This window comes from Protobothrops mucrosquamatus, unplaced genomic scaffold (genome assembly GCF_001527695.2).
Source record: "Protobothrops mucrosquamatus isolate PMUCROS unplaced genomic scaffold, P.Mucros_1.0 scaffold2615, whole genome shotgun sequence".
NCBI lineage: Eukaryota > Metazoa > Chordata > Lepidosauria > Squamata > Viperidae > Protobothrops > Protobothrops mucrosquamatus.
The window spans coordinates 384,671-405,698 of NW_015388669.1; the positions used below are offsets into that span (position 1 = coordinate 384,671).

Consider the following 21,028-nt stretch of genomic DNA (forward strand, 5'->3'; position numbering starts at 1 on the left):
CTTTGAATAGGATAGAGCTGGAAGGGACCTTGGAGTCTTCTAGTCCAGCCCCCTGCTCAAGCAGGAGAACCTAGACCATCTCAGACAAGTGACTGTCTAGCCTCTTCTTAAAAACCTCCAGTGTTGGAGTGCCCATGATTTCTGGAGGCAAGCTGTTCCACTGGTTAATTGTCCTCATTGTTAGGAAGTTTCTCCTTAATTCTAGGCTGCTTCTCTCCTTGATCAGTTTCCAACCATTGTTTCTCGTCCTGCCCTCTGGTGCTTTGGAGATTAGTTTGACCTCCTCTTCTTTGTGGCAGCCCCCCAAATACTGGAACACTGCTATCATGTCTCCCCTATTTCTTCTTTTCTTTATACTAGCCAAACCCAAGTCCCGCAGCCATTCTTCGTATGTTTTAGCCTCCAGGCCTTTGATCATCTTAGTTGCTTGTCGAAAGTCAAATTATATTGAGAAAAAGAATGCCACTTTATGGGTATAGAAGAGTTTCCATGTTCGAGGACGTTTTAAACGAAAGCGTCACTGAATTCTGTACAACATTTGACATAAAGCATTAGGCAAATCGGAGTGGTTTTCTGCATGTTTTTCTACCACACATGTATACCTTAAAATATAAACTCCATGTTAATACATAAGATGAAGAAGTCATAATAACATTTTTTTTTATTACGGGCCCGGACCAGCAGTACAAATAAGAAGCTTTAAAAAAAAATAAGTGTTTGAAAAAAGACAAGCTAATATATTACAATTTGTGGTGGATTGTCAGTGGGCCATCAAATCTGCCTAATTTTGTAGACAATATAACAAAATTTAGCTGACCTTCCAAGAGAGTGTATCAGACTGATCCGAGAAGAGCCATTGTTTGTAGGAAAAAAAAATCAGTGTTTCCCAGGTATTTTATCAGATGAGGTCTTATGAGATGGGTCCGCGGGTCCTTATAGAAGGTACGTTAGAGCAGAGGTCCCCAACCTTTTGGGCACCAGGGACTGGTTACATGGAGAGAGGTTTTTCCGCGGACCGGAGGGTGCGTGGTTTTGTGTGTTGCCTGCATCCCGCGAATGGGGCTTTGCTTGTGTATGCGGACCGGTTGCTGGCATACCGCGGCCCGATACCGGTCCACGGACCGGGGGTTGGGGACCCCTGCATTAGAGCACGACGTGAGATGTAGTTTCCATAGACCCTCATCCACAGGGATACAATCTGGGCTCGTATGGAATTTTTTTTATATCGTCCCTCCAAAAGATAAAGCAGCAACTTGAATTAATAATAGATGATGAAAAATATTACAGGTAATCCTCAACTAACTAACTAACTAACTAACTAACTAACTAACTAACTAACTAACTAACTAACTAACTAACTAACTAACTAACTAACTAACTAACTAACTTCCTTTCTTTCTTTCTTTTTTCTTTCCTTCTTTCTCTTTCTTTCTTCCTTTTTCTTTCCTTTCTTCCTTCCTTCCTTTTTCTTCTTTCTTTCTTTCTTTCCTTCTTTTTTCCTTCCTTCTCTTTCTTTCTATCCTTCCTTCCTTCCTTCTTTTTTCTTTTTTCTTTCTTTATTTCCATCCTTTTCTTTATTTCTTCCTTTCTTTCTTTTTCTTTCCTTCTTTCCTTCTTTCCTTCCTTTTTCTTTTTTCTTTCTTTTTCTTTCCTTCCTTTCTTCCTTCCTTTTTCTTCTTTCTTTCTTTCCTTCTTTTTTCCTTCCTTCTTTCTATTTCTTTTTTTCTATCCTTCTTTCCTTCTTTCCTTCTTTTTTCCTTCTATTTCTTTCTTTCTTTCCTTCTTTCTTTCTTATCTTCTTTCCTTCTTTTTCTTCCTTCTATTTCTTTCTTTCCTTCTTTCTTTCTTTTCTTCTTTCCTTCTTCTTTCCTTCCTTCTATTTCTTTCTTTCTATCCTTCTTTCTTCCTTCCTTCCTTCCTTTCTCTTTATCTCTTTCCTTTTCTTTCTTCAGCATCACATTGTTGCCTCACGTTCATCTTATGATCCACCAAGATACCCAGGTAGCCCTCAACTTATGACCACAGCTGAGCCGAAAATTTATTTTGCGAAGCAGAGAAATTTGTTAAGTGGATTTGTACCCCGTTTTACGACCTTCCTTGCCTCAAGTGTTAAGTGATTCCCTGCAGTTGTTAAATTAGTAACGGGGTTGTTAAATGAATCTGGCTTCCCCCGTTGACCTTGCTTGTCAGAAGGTCACAAAAGAGGATCACGTGACCCTGGGTCACGGCAACGGTCATAAAAGTGAGTCAGTTGCTAAGCATCTGAATTTTGATCAGCTGATCCTGGGGAGGCTGCAATGGTCGTAAGTGTGCAAAACGATAAGTCCCTTTTTCCCGTGGCTGTTGTAACTTTGAATGGTCGCTAAATGAACTGTCGTAAGTCGAGGACTACTTTCCGTGCTGTTGTAAGTTCGAACAGTCTGTTGTAAGTCAAGGACTACCTGTACATCTTGGTGTAAGAAAACCTACAGAGTGATACAGGAGGGGAGGGGGGTTGTGGCCCTTCCAACTCAACCCTAATTTGCAAAATCNGGCCAAGATTTCTGCTTACTTGAAGGATCATTCACAAGAAAGATACATTTCGGTCTGGAGAAGATGGATAGATTATATTCAGAACAAATATGGGACTAAAAAGTTCCATTTGGCTTATGAGTAAATTTTAGAGTATTATTATTATTAATAGTTTATTATAGTGGAATTTTTGTTAGTTTTAATTATATGATATTATTATCATTTTTAGTATTAATGTTGTATTGTTTAACAATTAGGTTGTTAATTTGTTTATTATTGTTTTTAATTTTAACTTGTTTAAATTTATGTTAAAGGGGAGTTAAAGTGCGTTATGGACTTGGTTACTTAAATAGTTGGTTAAAGTTAGTTAGATTATGATTATTATATTTGTAACCCTGTGTTCAGCTTTGGGAAGTTGGGGAGGGGGAGGGGGGCTTGGGGGTGGAAACGCAAACAGAAGGTGTCACTTTTCAAACCAAAACCAAATGCCTCTTTGCTGCAAAGGCTTCCTTTTTTTTTCCTTTTTCTGATGACACCGTCAAAAGCAAAGCATTTTTAGAGCCATCAAGAGGAAGTTTAAGCTTGGCAGATGGCACGAACAATTCCGATCCGACGAACGAAATCACCCAATGGATGTCTGCTTCTTTGGCGTTTGTTCGAATGCCGGGAAGTTGTTTAACCGAATTTCTGAACTTAAAATGACTCAGGAAAGGAGCTTCATCAATGCAGCCCGCAGGAGGCCGAGGCTAAGAAAGAGATGGTTGTCGTCAGACGGCAGCAATTTGCATAATGTGCAGCTGAAACAAAGCCCTGGATGGCCCTATTTCACAGCCATCACAAAAGGAAAGAAATCTGTGCGGGAAAATGTTTCCACGGGTGGTTTTTCTTGAAGGGAGGTTGGCTTTATTAAAGGGAAGAAAAGGTTTTGGAGACCTAAAAGCCAGTGGGAAAACATATGAAGAACGGTTGCAGGATTTGGGAATGGCCAGTCTAGAGAAAAGAAGGACCAGGGGCAACATGATAGCAGTATTCCAGTATTTGAGGGGCTGCCACGAAAGAAGAGGTGGGTCAACTTATTTTCCAAAGCACCAGAAGGCAGGACAAGAAACAATGGATGGAAACTAATCCAGGAGAGAAGCAACCTGGAATTAAGGAGAAACTTCCTAACAGTGAGGACAATTAACCAGTGGAACAGCTTGCCACCAGAAGTTGTGGGTGCTTCATCATTGCAGATTTTTTAAGAAAAGACTGGACAGCTAATTGTCTGAAATACTATAGGGCAGGGGTGTCAAACTCAATTTCACTGAGGGCCGCATCAGCATTGCAGTTGCCCTTGGGGGGCCGGGTGGGTGTGGCCAGAGTGGGTACAGCCTACTTGATTATTATTATCATCATTAATAATAATAATAATAATAATAATAATAATAATAATAATAAATTGGAAGGGACCTTGGAGGTCATCGAGTCCAACCCCCTGCTCAGGCAGGAACCCTACACCATTTCAGACAAATGGCTGTCTAGTCTCTTCTTAAAAACTTCCAGTGTTGGAGCATTCACCGCTTCTGGAGGCAGGTTGTTCCACTGGTTAATTGTTCTCACTGTCAGGAAGTTTCTCCTTAGTTCTAGGTTGCTTCTCTCCTTGATTAGTTTCCATCTGTTGCTTCTTGTCCTGCCTTCAGGCGCTTTGAAGACTAGCTTGACTCCCTCTTCTTTGTGGCAGCCCCTGAGATACTGGAATACTGCTATCATGTCCCCCCTCGTCCTTCTCTTCATTAAACTAGACATACCCAATTCCAGTAGCCGTTCCTTATATGTTTTAGCCTCCAGTCCCCCTAATCATCTTTGTTGCTCTTCTCTGTACTCTTTCTAGAGTTTCAACATCTTTTTTACATCGCGGTGACCAAAACTGGATGCAGTATTCCAAGTGTTGTTGTTGTCATTGTTGTTGTTGTTATTATTATTATTATTATTATTATTATTATTATTATCACTACTACTACTACTACTACTACTACTACTACTACTACTACTACTAGAAGGTACAAAGGGAAACCAGAGTGGAAAATTCCATAATAAATCTCAGCATGCCATGACTTTGTTTACATTCTCATCCTAGTGAACCCAAGTAAGATGGTTCTGCCTTCAGGTGCTTTGGAAAATAGGTTGACCCCCCCCCCTGTTCTTTGTGGCAGCCCTTTAGATATTGAAACTTTGCTATCATGTTACCTGTAGTCACCCCTAGCAGTTTTTTGCTCTCTGCCCCTGCCTACTGTAATTTGTAAATTCATTTTGTAAAGATGCCAGCGAAGGAAGAAGCCCTGTTGTGTAACTAGATTTCTATTTAATTAACTCTGTGTGTAGACCAACATTCTGGTAATCTTCCGTTTCGGCAGAAAACCATAAGAACGTATTTTGAACCACGCAAAATGCAAATACTCGGTTCAATATTTTATGAAGAAGCTGCAGCAAAGAGTTTAGGAAAACATTTCCTGCTGGGCAAATACTTTTGGATTTTATTTAACCAAGATTGGAATACAGTTTGAAAAAAAAACAATTTAAAACCAGTAGTAATATTCCTTTAATCAAATATAATTGGAATGCAATATTTAGTTGTGGAGCTCAATAAAACTCAGGTGAAGCTACTATGTTAAAGTTGAAATATTAAACTGGTATTTTGATAAGAGGCTCTTCTAGGACTCATTAAATAGAGGGAGGGAGGGAAGGAAGGAAGGAGAGAAAGAGAGAAAAAGAAAGAAAGAAGGAAGGAAGGAAGGAAGGAAGGAAGGAAGGAAGGAAGGAAGGAAGGAATAACAGTAGCTCAGTGGTTAGATAGGCAGCAAATAAATTTAACAAAATAAATAAATATTGTTGCTGATTTCAGAATTGTTGTGAATAAGGCATCCAGTGAAGAAGCTGAGAAGCTATAAAGAGTTCAGCGCAGTTGTTAAGTCAGCAACACAACTGTGAAGTGAATCTGGCTTCCCCGTTGACTTTGCTTGTCAGAAGGTCATAAAAAGGGATCACATGATCCCGGGACACTGGGACTGTCATAAATATCTTGAGCCAGTTGCCAAGCGTCTGGATTTTAATCATGTGACCATGGGGATGCTGCAACGGTCGTACGTGCGAGAAACAATCCTAAGTTACATTTTTCAGTGCTGTTGTAACTTTGAACGATCACTAAGCAAAGTGTTGTAAGTTGAGGACTACCTATATGTCTAAGATTGGATCAATCTTATTTCTGAGATGACCGGTGTTGTACGAACGGGCTATTATCCTACTAAAGTGACAAAGGCTTCCCCAATTTCCACGGACAAGAGACTCCCAAATTAACCACTTCTGTCTGGGGCAGAGACAACCAAACCTATTTATTTTTCCCTGGCAGTTACCAGTCAGTTTCTTGCACATTTCACGGCAAAGTCGTTTTCCCTTCCGAGGTGCACGTCTAAAATTTGGCATTGGTTCCTGAGCTTTAGGTTTAATGTTCCTCTCCTGTTGACGACAATTCTCTATCCTTTTTTTTATTTTTATTTTTTTGTAGAAATGATGGCATCTTTTGCTGTATGTCTTGACAAGCCTTCCTCTTTCTTTTCTTTTCCAGAATTGCCCTACGGCTGGGAGAAAATTGACGATCCCATTTATGGCACTTATTATGTGGAGTAAGTTTTTTCAAACCCTTATTAATGGCCTGTTCATCTTGTGTCAGTCAACTGTGGTTCAGGTCCCCTGTGGTATTTTAGGTCGAAAAGAAAGCAGTTCCGTGTGGGTTTTGTTGTCCCTGGACACCTTACGATGTAACAGAAAAGAGAGGGCCCAACTGGAAAAAACGGGGGGGGGGGGAAATTGTAGAGGTAGTCCTTGACTTACAACAATAACAGAGCCCCGATTTTTTGTTGCTAAGTTTGATAGTTGTTCACTGTCTTGTTTTGCCCCATTTTATAACCTTGTTAAGTGAATTACTGCAGTTGTTAACAAGGTTGTTAAGTGAAACTGGCTTCCCCCCTTGACTTTGCATGTCAGAAGGTCGCAAAAGTTGGACACGGGACTTTGCAACCGTCGTAAATATCTTGAGTCAGTTGCCAAGCGTCTGAATTTCGATCACGTGACCGTGGGGAGGCTGCAACATGGTTTTAAGTGAATTGACTTTGCTTCTCAGAAATTCACCAAAGGTCAGCAATCCCCGACCTTTGTGGCCTGACAGCCCGGCTGGGGCGGAGGAAAGGGGAGTCAGGCTGTGTGAGCAGCAGGCTGGTGCACACATGTGCACACACGCAGTTCGGTTTGCGCGGGCAGTGGGCCAGCGCACCCACATGCATGTGCAGCTCGACTTGTGCAAGCTGAGCTTCACGCCCGTGTGCATGCACGTCGGCCCTCCACTCGCACAAGTTAAGCTCTGCGCGCGTGCAGGAACGCTGGTCCGCCACTGATGCAGCTTTTCCAAATAAGTCAGGGGTCCTCAAACTTGGCCACTTAAGACTTGTGGACTTCAACTCCCAGGATTCCCCAGCCAGCCATGGCTGGCTAGGGAATCCTGGGAGTTGAAGTCCACAAGCATGGCTGGCTGGGGAATTCTGGGAGTTGAAGTCCACAAACATGGCTGGCTGAGGAATCCTGGGAGTGGAAGTCCACAAGTCTTAAAGCAGCCAAGTTTGAGGACCCCTGGAATAGGCCATGGCCCAGTAATGGCCCTAGAATTGGGGACCCCTGCCAAAGGTGATCACATGACCGGACACTGCAACTGTCATAAGTACATGCCAGTTGCCAAGCATCTAACTTTAATCACGTGACCATGGGGATGCTGCAAGTGTGAAAAACGGTTCAAAGTCGCTTTTTTCAGGGCTGAAACGGTCACTAAACGAATGGTTGCAAGTCAAGGACTACCTGTGACACTCTTTTCCAGAGTGTTTTCCATTGAAAAAAAGTTGCCTAGTTTTGAACTCTTGTCGTCCCATCTTATTTATTGATTGATGTGATATGGTCACCCAACTCAAGACGCTGGGGCTCCAGACAGTGAACGATGCTCCAGTCCTCTCTTCCCCTAAATCCAAGTGAAAAACCATCCCTTGCTGAAGTAAAAGTGAAGAAGACCGCTCCAGAGGACAGGAGCTTCCATTGAAGAGGTCTTCTGAGCCCCATCGGTAGTGTTGATTCAAGGAAGTGTCCCAAAGAATTCCCCCCCTATTAGAGCACATGGGATGGGCACATGGGATCACTGGAGGCCAAGCGTCCTTGCCAATACCCCAATCCTGTGCCACGTAGACCTTTAACGAAGGATTATCGGCATCTGTTGTCTTCTAGTGCAGGGGTCTCCAAACGTGGCCACCGTGGACTTCAACTCTCAGAACTGGAGTTGAAGTCTTCAAGTTGCCAAGTCTCCGTCCTTGGCAGCTTCAACACTTATGGACTTCAACTCCCAGAATTCCTCAGCCAGCCGTGGGAGTTCCAAAGCTGTTTTTTTCAAAATGCAACTGGACTTTGTTTCTCCTTGAAGACGTTGCACTTCTCATCCAAGTTCTGATCTGAAGAAACTCCTTAGATGAGAAGCGAAACGTCTTCAAGAAAAACAAAGCCCAGTTGTTTTTCAGGGGTGGGGGGAAGCACCTTTGGGACAACCATGACCTGGATGACTGAGAATCTCCATAGATAAATTCTGGGAGTCGAAGTCCACAAATCGCAAACAGTAAAGTTGGACAAAGTGTTGAACCTTGTTCTAAGGCATGACGACTAGAACAGTTGTAGCAGCATCCAATTGGAGAAATACCCATCCTAGAAAAAGGCAGTGGTTAGACCGCTTATGTATTTTTCCTAAGAAACCAGCATGGGGGTTGTTTTTGAGATCCTTGGGAGTTGAGTTTGAGATCATTGCCTTATTTATGTACAGATATGTGTTATACAAATGGGCTGTTTATCATTCTGAAGTGAATTTAAAAGACTGTTATTATGCTAAGTGTTTGGTCTCATTTCATTATTATTTTTTTCTGCACACCTTCTTGTGTTTCTTTGTAATGTTGTTAGTTTTTTTTTAAATCCTTGTGGAAACATGTCTATTGAAAGGCAATAGAGAACCCTGAGGAGATTTTTTTGCACCTGTTGTTAGAAGTTACTAGAAGTCGGATCTGCTAATAAATCTGTCCCCATGTTTTTTCCCCAAATCATAGACAGAAAAGCACTCATATCCAAATCAGCGGTCTCCAGACTTGGCAACTTTAAGACTCGTGGGCTTCAACTTCCAGAATTCCTCAAACCAGCCATGCTGGGAATGGAAGTCCACAAGTCTTACCAAGTTTGGACTTGCCAAGTCCTACACGGAAATTTAACACAGTCTTCAATCTTTTAAACGAACACTGCAGATTTGAAAACACCTTTGCAAAATAATGCTTTTTTTTTTCAGTGCAAATCTTGAAAATGCTCACATTTTGCTCCCTTCCCCCCCTCAAAACAAAAAAAGTAATTTAAGTGTCATTGGCAGCATGATTTAGGCCATTAGTGGAGCAGAAGAAAAATTCGCGAAAAGGAAATAAGTGAAAAGGAACAAAAGGGGTGAGAGTTGTTAATGCAACTCTGGGTTAAGATAACCTCTTTCGCGGAATTAAGCCTACTTTACAATCCCATTATATACATTTAAGAAGTAATTGTTAGTCTCAAGAGAAGCATGACGTGGTCACTTTTATGGTACAGTTGGATTCAAAACAGGTAGTTTGGGAAAGGAAATGGGCAGCTCAAGTTATCCAAAGATTTTCTGATGTTACAAAAGGGACAATGAAATCAAAGGGGTAGATGAATGCCCTCTAGAATTCCAGATGATGATCACATATATTTATTTTTTTTGGCTGTTGATAAAAAAAAAATCCTTGCAGACAATATGGAATGGAATGGAATGGAATAGAATAGAATAGAATAGAATAGAATAGAATAGAATAGAATAGAATAGAATAGAATAGAATAGAATAGGAATATATGGAATGGAGTGGAGTGGAGTGGAGTGGAGTGGAGTGGAGTGGAGTGGAGTAGAGTAGAGTAGAGTAGAGTAGAGTAGAGTAGAGTAGAGTAGAAAATATGGAGTGGAGTGGGGTGGAATAGAATAGAGTGGGGTGGAATGGAGTGGAGTGGAGTAGAATGGAGTGGAGTGGAATAGAGTAGAGTAGAGTAGAGTAGAGTAGAGTAGAAAATATGGAGTGGAGCGGAGCGGAATGGAATAGAATAGAATAGAATAGAATAGAATAGAATAGAATAGAATAGAATAGAATAGAATAGAATAGAATAGAATAGAATAATAACTTTATTGTCACTTTGAATGTAGACTAATCGGCATACATTAAAATGAAATTTTGTTGCATACAGCTCTCATAGGGTGACCACCTCTGATATACTCTCCATAAATATGACAAAAATAAATAAATAAATAAATAAATACAGAATTATGCATATACTCACATATATATCCATCAGGATGTCCTATGCCAGGGGCATTTTTTTTAAGTCTGATTTTGTTTTAAAGCCCAGAGTCGCCTTATCAGGGAGATGGGTGGCCTATAAATTAAATACACAAGTGCAGAATTCTTGCTTGTCAGCTGCTACCTGATCACTTTGAATGAAGATGATGTGGGTCTGTTAAGATGTTTTTTTAATCAGTAAGCTTCCTTTCCTCCTCTTGGGCAATTTTTTTTTATTATTCTCTGGGAGAAAAGAAAGTCACGAATAACCCAGTCTGAACATCTGCCTGACTCTACGATACACCAAAATAACAACAAAAGCGTTGACAAAGCCGCCATCAGTGGAATTGCAAAAGGCAGCTTGACTTGGAACAGCTGAAATCTTGCAACGAGACCTTTCACACCATCACACAACAACACCTGCCTCTCCCAGGACCTTGGGAAGGACTCGATAGGATAGGTGGATAAAAATGTTCCCCTCGAAACATCTGGCAGACTGTGCGGGCAATCATTACAATAATAATTAATGCCACCTTAAGCAGCTATAATGAAAACTAACGATTCCGTCTCCTTTCCAAAAAAACAATGTTTTCCCAATCTTTGTAGTCACAAAATAAAGCTGTTATGGTTCCGACAGATGAAACTCTTCAAAGAACTTTGAGGCATTGTTTATCTTAAAGAATCTTTATTTGAGCAGCAACACATCGGCACTTACATAGGCCAAGCCAAAATCTGACTTCCCCTCCCCTCAGCACATAGTATCAACGCACAATTCCCTCCTACAACTAACAGTCATAAATCACATTCTCCAATTAGTTTGAAATGCAGGCTTTCCGCCCAGTTCTTCATTCCGCCATGCCTTATCATCTCTTTATTACAAACGGCCCTGANGAGTAGAGTAGAGTAGAGTAGAGTAGAGTAGAGTAGAGTAGAGTAGAAAATATGGAGTGGAGTGGGGTGGAATAGAATAGAGTGGGGTGGAATGGAGTGGAGTGGAGTAGAATGGAGTGGAGTGGAATAGAGTAGAGTAGAGTAGAGTAGAGTAGAGTAGAGTAGAGTAGAGTAGAGTAGAGTAGAGTAGAGTAGAGTAGAGTAGAGTAGAGTAGAGTAGAGTAGAGTAGAAAATATGGAGTGGAGCGGAGCGGAATAGAATAGAATAGAATAGAATAGAATAGAATAGAATAGAATAGAATAGAATAGAATAGAATAGAATAGAATAATAACTTTATTGTCACTTTGAATGTAGACTAATCGGCATACATTAAAATGAAATTTCGTTGCATACAGCTCTCAAAGGGTGACCACCTCTGATATACTCTCCATAAATATGACAAAAATAAATAAATAAATACAGAATTATGCATATACCCACGTATATATCCATCTGGATGTCCTATGCCAGGGGCATTTTTTTTTAAGTCTGATTTTTTTTTAAAGCCCAGAGTCACCTTATCAGGGAGATGGGTGGCCTATAAATTAAATACACAAGTGCAGAATTCTTGCTTGTCAGCTGCTACCTGATCACTTTGAATGAAGATGATGTGGGTCTGTTTAGATGTTTTTTTAATCAGTAAGCTTCCTTTCCTCCTCTTGGGCAATTTTTTTTTATTATTCTCTGGGAGAAAAGAAAGTCACGAATAACCCAGTCTGAACATCTGCCTGATTCTACGATACACCAAAATAACAACAAAAGCGTTGACAAAGCCGCCATCAGTGGAATTGCAAAAGGCAGCTTGACTTGGAACAGCTGAAATCCTGCAACGAGACCTTTCACACCATCACACAACAACACCTGCCTCTCCCAGGACCTTGGGAAGGACTCGATAGGATAGGTGGATAAAAATGTTCCCCTCGAAACATCTGGCAGACTGTGCGGGCAATCATTACAATAATAATTAATGCCACCTTAAGCAGCTATAATGAAAACTAACGATTCCGTCTCCTTTCCAAAAAAACAATGTTTTCCCAATCTTTGTAGTCACAAAATAAAGCTGTTATGGTTCCGACAGATGAAGCTCTTCAAAGAACTTTGAGGCCTTGTTTACCTTAAAGAATCTTTATTCCTCGTCGTTGTGTAGCCGTGAATGTATCCGGTTCGGTTTTAGACTGAAGGGGAGGGGAGTCGTGTATCATAGTTGCGTGTTAAGGGAGGATGTTGATTGTCAGTATTTAGTGTAAGAGGTTAATCAAACTTTACGTCCGAAAGGCGGGTCAAGAAGTAAGGCGGTACGGAATAGTAGAGAAATAATGTTTGCCGGGACTATTCACATACTATTACAATATTGTTACATCTAACTAACTCCCATCACATTCCTCCCCCTTCCCCCCAGTATCATCTAATTCTAAGAGTAAAGCATGAGAAAGAAAAAGGCTGCATCTCCATATGTTGTCAAAGCAAGAACATCCGACGTTAGCAGCTTAAAAATGATGCGAGGGGACATCTGTTGACACCATGTTTATAATATTTGCCTTGTTCCATTTATGACATATCGTCCTGCCAGGATTGGCGGGAGTTCATTTTGCTGCAGGAATTGCAAAAGTCCCTGACAGCATCTGATCTAATCCAGATATCCAAACAAGTTATCCTGGAGGGGACAGCAAAGCATGCCACCCACCCTTCCCTCTAGTAGCAGCAAATGCATATCAACAGCAAGTACAGTATACTAAATCCTCGACTTACGACCACAATTGAGCTGAAAGCTTCTGTTGCTAAGCGAGACATTTGTCTCAAAGTTGTTTTTTTTCAAAAGGCAACTGGACTGTTTTTTTTTTTCCCTTGAGGAAGAAAATGTTTCACTTCTCCTCCAAGAAGCTTCATTGGTTCTGACGGTGGAGAGACGGAGGGAGGAAAGAACCTCGACAGAAACATATCGAGATGTTTGTTAAATGATTTTTTTTCCTCTCCTTTTTACGACCTTGCTTTCCACCGTTGTTAAGTGAAACACTGCCACTGTTTAAGTTAGTCACACGGTTAATCTGGCTTCCTGGTTGACTTTGCTTGTCAGAAGGTCGCAAAAGGGGATCACAGGACCCCGGGACACGGCGACCGTCATAAATATGAGTCAGTCGCCGAGCATCTGAATTATGATGATGTGACCCTGAGGATGCTGCAAAGGTCGTAAATGTGAAAAACGGTCATGAGTCAATTTTCAGTGCTGTTGTAACTTTGAACAGCCGCCAAACGAACTGTTTGTAAGTCGGGGACTATCTATATACTGAGACAATAGAACAACTCAAAGAAGTAGTGCACGATTGGAAGATGTGGAGAAGTTGAGCGCTCCCTGTAAATAAGTATTAGTTGTCTGTTCACGAAACCTACATTCTAGTGCAGTGATGGTAAACCTTTTAGAGGTCGAGTGCCCCAAAACTGCCCACCCCCGCTCTGTGCCCCGCCCACCCGCAGGGCCACCCACCACCTCCATGGCCTGCTGCAGCAGATCACCCAAGCAGCCCAGCAGTGACATGGCAGCCACGCCCTCAGCACGCATCATCTGTGTGTGACAGGGCGCGAAGGTGGAGTCTTGTCCCCACTACCTGGTTGCCATGTCTTTGGCTGCGCTGCTCTGCGCGGACTGCACTCGGAGGTGACTCTCCGGGGGGCTGCTGGTGAGGAGGGAGGCGGGGCTGGGGCAATGGCGCGCGTGCCCACAGAGAGGGCTCTGAGTGCCACCTCTGGCACACGTGCCATAGGTTCACCTCCACTATTCCAGTGCCTATTAATTTCTCTTTCATAAAGCTGGTTCTGATTTTTGTTCTTGAGAGGTCACCTGTATCCCACACTCCATGCCTTTCTTATTGACCACTGATCATCCGAGTGGGAATAAATCAAAGGGATGCGCTCAATGCCATAAATCACTCATCCAAAATATAACTTTCTATAAAGGATTAGCCCCTATAATTCATGCGGTGGGCCACAGAGAACAAATGGGATACAGCGAGGGACATTCTGAGCAGATAGTAGCTGCAACTCATTGATGCAAGGAAGGCAGATGGAAAGCGCTATGGGACAGCCAGCAGAAAAGTAATGTGCGTGGATGAAAAGATTTCAATTCATTGACGCAAATGCTTTGTCCGTACAAAAAAAAAAAGGAAGAAATGCTTCAATGGAAGGAATGGGCTAGTATTAGGTTGCAAATCCAAAGGATTAATCATAGAACATAGGATAATAGAGGTCTACGGAGATTCTCAGCCATCCAGGTCATGGTTGTCTCAAAGGTGGACTCAAACTGGACTTTCCTGTTTTTCTCTGAAGACGTTTCGCTTCTCATCCAAGAAGCTTCTTCAGCTTGTTAAAGGGGGCAAGACTCATTTCTTCAGCAGAGAAGAAGCTTCTTGGATGAGACACGAAATGTCTTCAAAAAAAAAATATAACAAGAAAGCCCAGTTGCCTCGCGAAAAAGCACCTTTGAGACATAGAATAATAAAGTTGGAAAGGAACATGGAGGTCTTCTAGTCCAACCCCCTGCTCATGGAGGAAGCCCCATACTATTCCAAACAAATGGCTATCAAATGTCTTCTTAAAAACCTCCAGTGTTGGAGCATAGACAACTTCTGGAGACGAGCTACTGCATTGGTCGATTGCTCTCACCATTAGGAAATGTCTCCTTCATTCTAGGTTGTTCCTCTTCTTGGTTAGTTTCCATCCATTGTTTCTTGTTCTGTCTTCAGGTGCTTTGAAAAATAGTCTGACAAACCATCACCACCACCCATCTTTGTAGGAGCCTCTCAGATATTGGAACACTGCTATCATGTCTCCCCTAGTCCTTCTCTTCATTAGACCAGACATACCCAATTCCTGTAACCGTTCTTTGTATGTTTTAGCCTCCAGCCCCCCTAATCATTTTTGTTGTTCTTCTCCGTACTCTTTCCAGAGCCTCAACATCTTTTTCATAAAAATTGTGCTGAACAGAACTGGATGCAGTATTCCAAGTGTGGTCTTACAAAGGCTTTGTAAAGTGGTACTAGAACTGGATGTGATCTTGATTCTATCCCTCTATTAATGCAGCCTAGGACTGCATTGGCTTTTTTGGCTGCCGCCGCACACAACTGGCTCATATTTAAGTGATTGTCCACTAGGACTCCCAAAAACAGTGGTGGGATTCAAATATGTGAACAACCGGTTCTCTGTGTGGATGCCACTTCCGGAAGTCCATTCTGGGCCTGGGCAACAAAAAATTAGCTACCGGTTCTGCCGAACTTGCTGAATCCCACCACTGACCACGATCCCTCTTGGAATCCTATTTTATTTCTATGCAAGGGGTGAAAAATAGAAGGTAAAAAAAATCTTTTCGAGATTCAGAATACAAGCAAAGCATAAAATCTTCAGAAATATTAGACAGATGTTGGGCACGGGAGCAGACGATGACAATGGGTAGAGAGATTTGGAAAAGACATATTTTATGTTTGGTTATGGTTTTCTATTAATCTGCCTCTTTTGGGGGGGGGGTCTGCACTTTGTGGATATTACCCAGATTTTTCCAAAGCCACAATTTGTGTGTTGTCTAAAATTCTGTACCGAGCGCAAACGGTCTCAGCATTAAATTTATTGATTTATTTTGCTCTTTGAAATTGGATAAGAAATATTTCCAAGGGGAAGATTGAGGTAAAAGCCATTCCTGATAGCAAACAAAATGTAATGCTAGTAGTCCTCAACGCATGGCCACCATTGAGCCCAAAAGTTCTGTTATTAAGCGAAACGTTTGTTAAGTAAGTTTTGCCCCCATTTTACAACATTTCTTGCCTCAGCTATTAAATGAATCACCATAGTTGATAAGTTAGTAACCCGGTTATTAAGTGAATCTGACTTCCCCGTTGACTTTGCTTGTCAGAAGGCCTTGGGACACACCAATGGTCATAAGTATGAGTCAGTTGCCAAGCATCTGAATTTTGATCACGTGATCATGGGGAGGAGGGTACTACGAAGGTCATAAGTGTGAAAAACAGTCACGTCACTTTTATCGCTGCCATTGTAACTTTGAACGGTCACTAAATGAACTGTTGTAAATTGAGGACTACCAGTATTCCCTGGAATTACAGCCCGATTATTATTTCCAATATTTTAGTTTTCATTTTTTTAAAAAAATAATTAAAGAGTTGATCTGTTATTGGTACCAAGTCTTTCTCTCAGTGATAGCAAGTCTTCAGAACTTTGGGGAAGCAACTAGGCACCTTGTGTATGTGTATTTGTTGTTAGCCTATTTCTAAACAAGCTAAGTATACAACAGCTTCTTTAAAAGCTACCAGATGCCTACTGGATAGCAACAGCAGTTCTTTTCTCCGTAGTCTTTTTTTTTGCCACTCCGTTGTAGTCTCCTCTGAGGTTTACTTGAGGTCTCCATCCTGCAACTTGCATTTCCACACTTGGGCTGTTGATGCTCCATATGTAGGAGAAGGGATGGCGAAAACCTGGTGGTGGAGTTACAAGAGGGATCAGCCTAGAATCCCTACGTAGTCACCAGTGAACTAAGTGCAATCCCCCTTGAATTCTGTTGATCCATATCTAACTCCCATCAGTTGCTAGACCTTAGCTGAGCAGATTCCTGTACATAGGCTTTCAACAATGAAGTACTTTAATGGAACCTTCACACATGAACCTGGCCTTTTGCCCCTGATATCTGAGCTCTTTTTCTTGCCTTTGAAAGCAAAGCTCCTTACATGTAATTGACACATAATTCCTTCTGACACACAGTTAAGGCATAAAAGGTGCAACCCTGTGAGGTAAACTCATTTCTGTCATTTGGGTCATGATGTCACGACACGACGACGTGACAGACGCGAGCAGATCTTTCGCAGCCTTTGCGTCAATGACATCACCACTCCTTTAATTGGCCCAGAAATTGGTCTTTTCCTTGAGATCTGGTCAATTCAGGTTTCATGAGGCAGTTCTTGAAAAAGGATCACTCCAGTTGACCATGGGTTTCTTTATATTTTCAGCCACATAAATAGGAGGACCCAATTTGAAAATCCTGTTTTGGAAGCCAAAAGGAAGTTACAACAGCGTACCATGCCCAACGCAGAACTTGGAATCAAGGCTATGCCAGCCCAAAGTTTCAGAGGTACACCATCACCTCAGTGTACACATGCCAGACGGGACCAACTCTATGAAGTTTTGTGTGATATCTGTAATGGTGTTTTGAATATGTGAATATAGGGAACCTCTATTTTTTTTCCCCTCCCCAAAAAGATTGAAAGGTTTTTTGGCTAACGAACACAGTTCCTAAAATTCCAAAACCAGTAGGAACGGAGTAAAAGGACGGGTTTAAATAGTTTTTCTTAAATGTCGCCATGGTAAGCCTTTCTAGCTTAACATGGGGGAAAAAATCTTCTCCAGTCTATTTAAAAACAAAGCTATAACTGGCTGTAAGATTTGGTTTTCTAGGCAGAAGCAGAAAGATCTAACTTGAAATAATAGTAATAGGGTCATCCGGATGCAACTAGAGAAGGACGGTTGAGTTCCAGGGGGAGCACAAGCCATCTTAGGAAGCAAAAATCACAAAATGTAGTTCACCAAAACTCCACTGTCTTTTTTAGCAAATAAGTGGGAGAGAGTGACTTCCAGTGGGTAGATAGCAATAGCAATAGCACTTATATACCGCTTCATAGTGCTTTACAGCCCTTTCTAAGGGGTTTACAGAGTCAGCATATGGCCCCCCAACAGTCTGGGTCCTCATTTGACTGACCTCGGAAGGATGGAAGGCTGAGTCAACCTTGAGCCGGTGAGAATCGAACTGCTGGCAGTGGGCAGAATTAGCCTGCAATGCTGCATTCTAACCACTGCGCCACCAGGAATCTTGGATGATCTCAGTTGATTCTTTGGGTCCTGTTCTCCTCCGTACACAACTGATACTAAATTGTGTACGTTCTCTTTTCCTTTACTGGCAACCATGGAGGATGAGATAAAAAAGGACCAAGACTGACAGATGAAAAGGGGGGTTCATTCATTCTTTCCAAACTCCAGTCATCCACAAGAGGGACCCTGATTTGAGGACCAAGAGCAGCCTTAAGGATGTTTATTTATTTGTTTTAGAGCAGGGGTCCCCAACCCCCGGTCCGTGGACCAATACCGGGCCGCGGCATGCCAGCAACCGGTCTGCACAAACAAACAAAGCCGCATCTGCAGGATGCAGGCAGCACACAAAACCACGTCCCCTCCGGTCCGCGAAAAACCTCTATCCACGTAACCAGTCCCTGGTGCCCAAAAGGTTGGGGACCTCTAAGAAAAAAGGGTGGGTTTTTTTTCCTTCTTCTACCCCTTATCCCAGTTCTGATCAAATGTTTGATCTATACAGATCTTAGCAACCACATGGCACTTTGGTAAAAGGCACACCCATTTACCTGGCCTTGGTTATCTGAAAAGAGCTGCAGAGATAATAGCAACCGCACTAGCACTTAGATTTATATACCTCTCCTTAGCGCTTTCTAGCCCTCTCTGAGCAGTTTACAACTTCAGCATATTGCCCCCAACAATCTATGTCCTCGTTTTATTGTCCTGGGAAGGATGGAAGGATGAATCCACCTTGAGCTGGTCAGGATCGAACTCCAGGCTGTAGGCAGAATTAGCCTGCAATGCTGCATTCTAACCACTGGGCCACCACAGCTCTAGAGATACACGTAGAGTCTCCTGGAAGAATTTTTCCATGGGTTAATTCCACAGTAAATGGACCATGGTAGCAGTGGATGAAAAAGCTAAGGAGACTCAGATCTGCTTGGCATTTAAGTGGGAAGCCATCAAAGTAGAGCGAACGATGAACCTACAATAAGAAGGCAAATGAGCCACGGACGCAAACATTGGGGTGAACGTGTATCGACCAGGAGTTGAGCTCCATTCAGGGAACTCTTTTAATTTTTGTTTTTTTTAACTTCACACTTTGAGCTTAAGTTGAGAGAGACTTTCTCGCAGGACTTTATCTTGTCTTGCCAGCCTGCGCGAGATGACGCGATGCTGTGTTTGGCGGGGGAAAAAAATGAAGAATGCGTATGTTGGCGATGACTTAGGTTAATGCACGCGATGGAACAGGGTAATTTGACAGTCTGTATTGGTGCAGGGATGAAGTATTGACCTGAGACTCTATGCAAAGAATGAGGCTTCTTCTCCTTTATATTAGTAGACAACGCCTCATCAACTTTACCTAGGCCCAATCTCGTTCACCCGCGCCTTGCTCCTAAGAGGTCTCGTAGTGTGAGCGACCTATCTCAATATCGGCGGGACATTGCTGGAATGTACAGGCTGTATGGTACGTCCGAGTGCTGCTGTTTACCTGGGCTGCACTTTTATCAAAAGTAGTGTGTTGAATTCTTTCTTCCCCCCCCCAACCCAGAAAAAAAAAATTAAAAAAAAAAGAACACCGAGCTTTTATTTTTCACCACTTCCCGTAATCTGATCCAGGGTTTCGCAGCCGAGGCTTAACTGTTTGCCACACTTTCAAGGGGATCCACTGTGACAGTGGATTCTGGATGAATTGAACCGGCCAGAGACTAAAACTCACACTTGGGGAGATGAAAACACAACAATCTCAACGTCTGCATGCGGTTTTTACCCCTCCCCTTCCTCCCCCCCCCCCCCCCGCTCTGTGTGATTGAGAAGCCCGTATTCCAATTGTTTTGCAAAGCTAGTTTGATTAAATTGAGAAGTAACAATCTGCCTCACCCGCTCTGGCCAATTCCTCACCTTTCCAAAAAGTCCCAGCTCTGAATAAACAGAGAGAATCCTACGAAGAGTCCGAAAGGGAGGCTGCTTTAGACAAACGGATCCTTCCCTTGCTGGTTTTAGCTTGACGTAGAAAAAAAATAATAATAACAACAACAGCTCACTAATGTTCTTGGTTCTCTCAAAAATGCTTGCACTTTTTACTTTGCTTCGACTTGTACAAGCGCCACTGTGTTCCCTGCTGCTGCTGCTTTGGCTGCACTGAGCGAAAACCCAGCTCTTTCGTCCGCGTGTGTCTGTGTGGCGCGTGAGTGCGCAACCCCGGGGGCGGCCCAAGCATCTCATGTCTCTGCCTTTGTGTTGACCCATGTAGAGAAACCCCTCTTCACCCGGGATGCCTCGCAGCTCAAAGGCAACTTCCTCAGCACAACTCTGAAGAAAAGCAATATGGGCTTCGGATTTACCATCATCGGTGGGGATGAGCCCGACGAATTCCTCCAGGTCAAGAGCGTCATCCCGGACGGGCCGGCGGCACAAGACGGCAAGATGGAAACCGGTAAGCCCATGATGGGAGTATTTATTTATTTAGCAGATTTAGGGCCTCGGCGGAGGTCATGCAATCCCGGATATACAAATTTAGTCTGAATAAAGCACCAGCAAATAGATAGACAGACCGATGTAGGTAGGTAGGTAGGTAGGCAGGCAGGCAGGCAGGCAGGCAGGCAGGCAGGCAGGCAGGCAGGCAGGCAGGCAGGCAGGCAGGCAGGCAGGCAGGCAGGCAGGCAGGCAGACAGACAGATAGATAGATAGATAGGATATTGGATGGGATGGATGGATGGATGGATGGATGCATGGATGGATGGATGCATGGATGCATGGATGCATGGATGCATGGATGCATGGATGCATGGATGCATGGATAAGATACAGATATAGGTGATATAGGTGATTAATATATAAGATAGATATAGATACAGTATATAAATAAATAATAGAGATACAAATATATCATTGATATAGATAGATGATTAATAGATGATTGGTAGAGATTGATATATATATGTATATATATGTTTATGTGTGTGTGTGTGTATATGTGTGACAAATGGCTCTCCAGTCTCTTCATATATATATATATATATATGCCAAACAAATAAAATAAAACGAACACCAGGGTAAAATAATCAAACTCTAGGAGTTTAATGTTACAGTACCAAACGCCAAGCTTTCGTCAGCATTCTGCTGACATCATCAGGGCTTAAATGGTCAGTCTATGGGAGAGTTTTATAGTTCGAACTTGGTCTGCACACGGCCCCTGGACCTCGTTACTGGTCCTGGTTGTATCAGCTGCGCTCCAGCGGTGATCCTTCCTCCGCTGGTTGTCCCCATCCTGCAAGACTTATCTGTGCGGTTGCTCCTGTTCAGCTCGTTCGCCCGC

General features: G+C 42.5%; 1 protein-coding gene across 1 annotated transcript in view; it reads left to right on the forward strand.

Annotated features, from left to right (window-relative positions):
* Positions 1–21,028, forward strand: part of LOC107296047 (membrane-associated guanylate kinase, WW and PDZ domain-containing protein 2-like) — a gene marked incomplete at its 3' end in the record, with an annotated part of 340,452 nt that overhangs the window by 294,439 nt on the left and 24,985 nt on the right. Inside the window, exons 7-10 of the mRNA XM_029285961.1 lie at positions 6,113–6,170; positions 16,878–16,999; positions 19,049–19,177; positions 19,964–20,146. Of these exons, the coding sequence (XP_029141794.1) occupies positions 6,113–6,170; positions 16,878–16,999; positions 19,049–19,177; positions 19,964–20,146 (492 nt within the window). The remainder of the gene's footprint in view (positions 1–6,112; positions 6,171–16,877; positions 17,000–19,048; positions 19,178–19,963; positions 20,147–21,028) is intronic.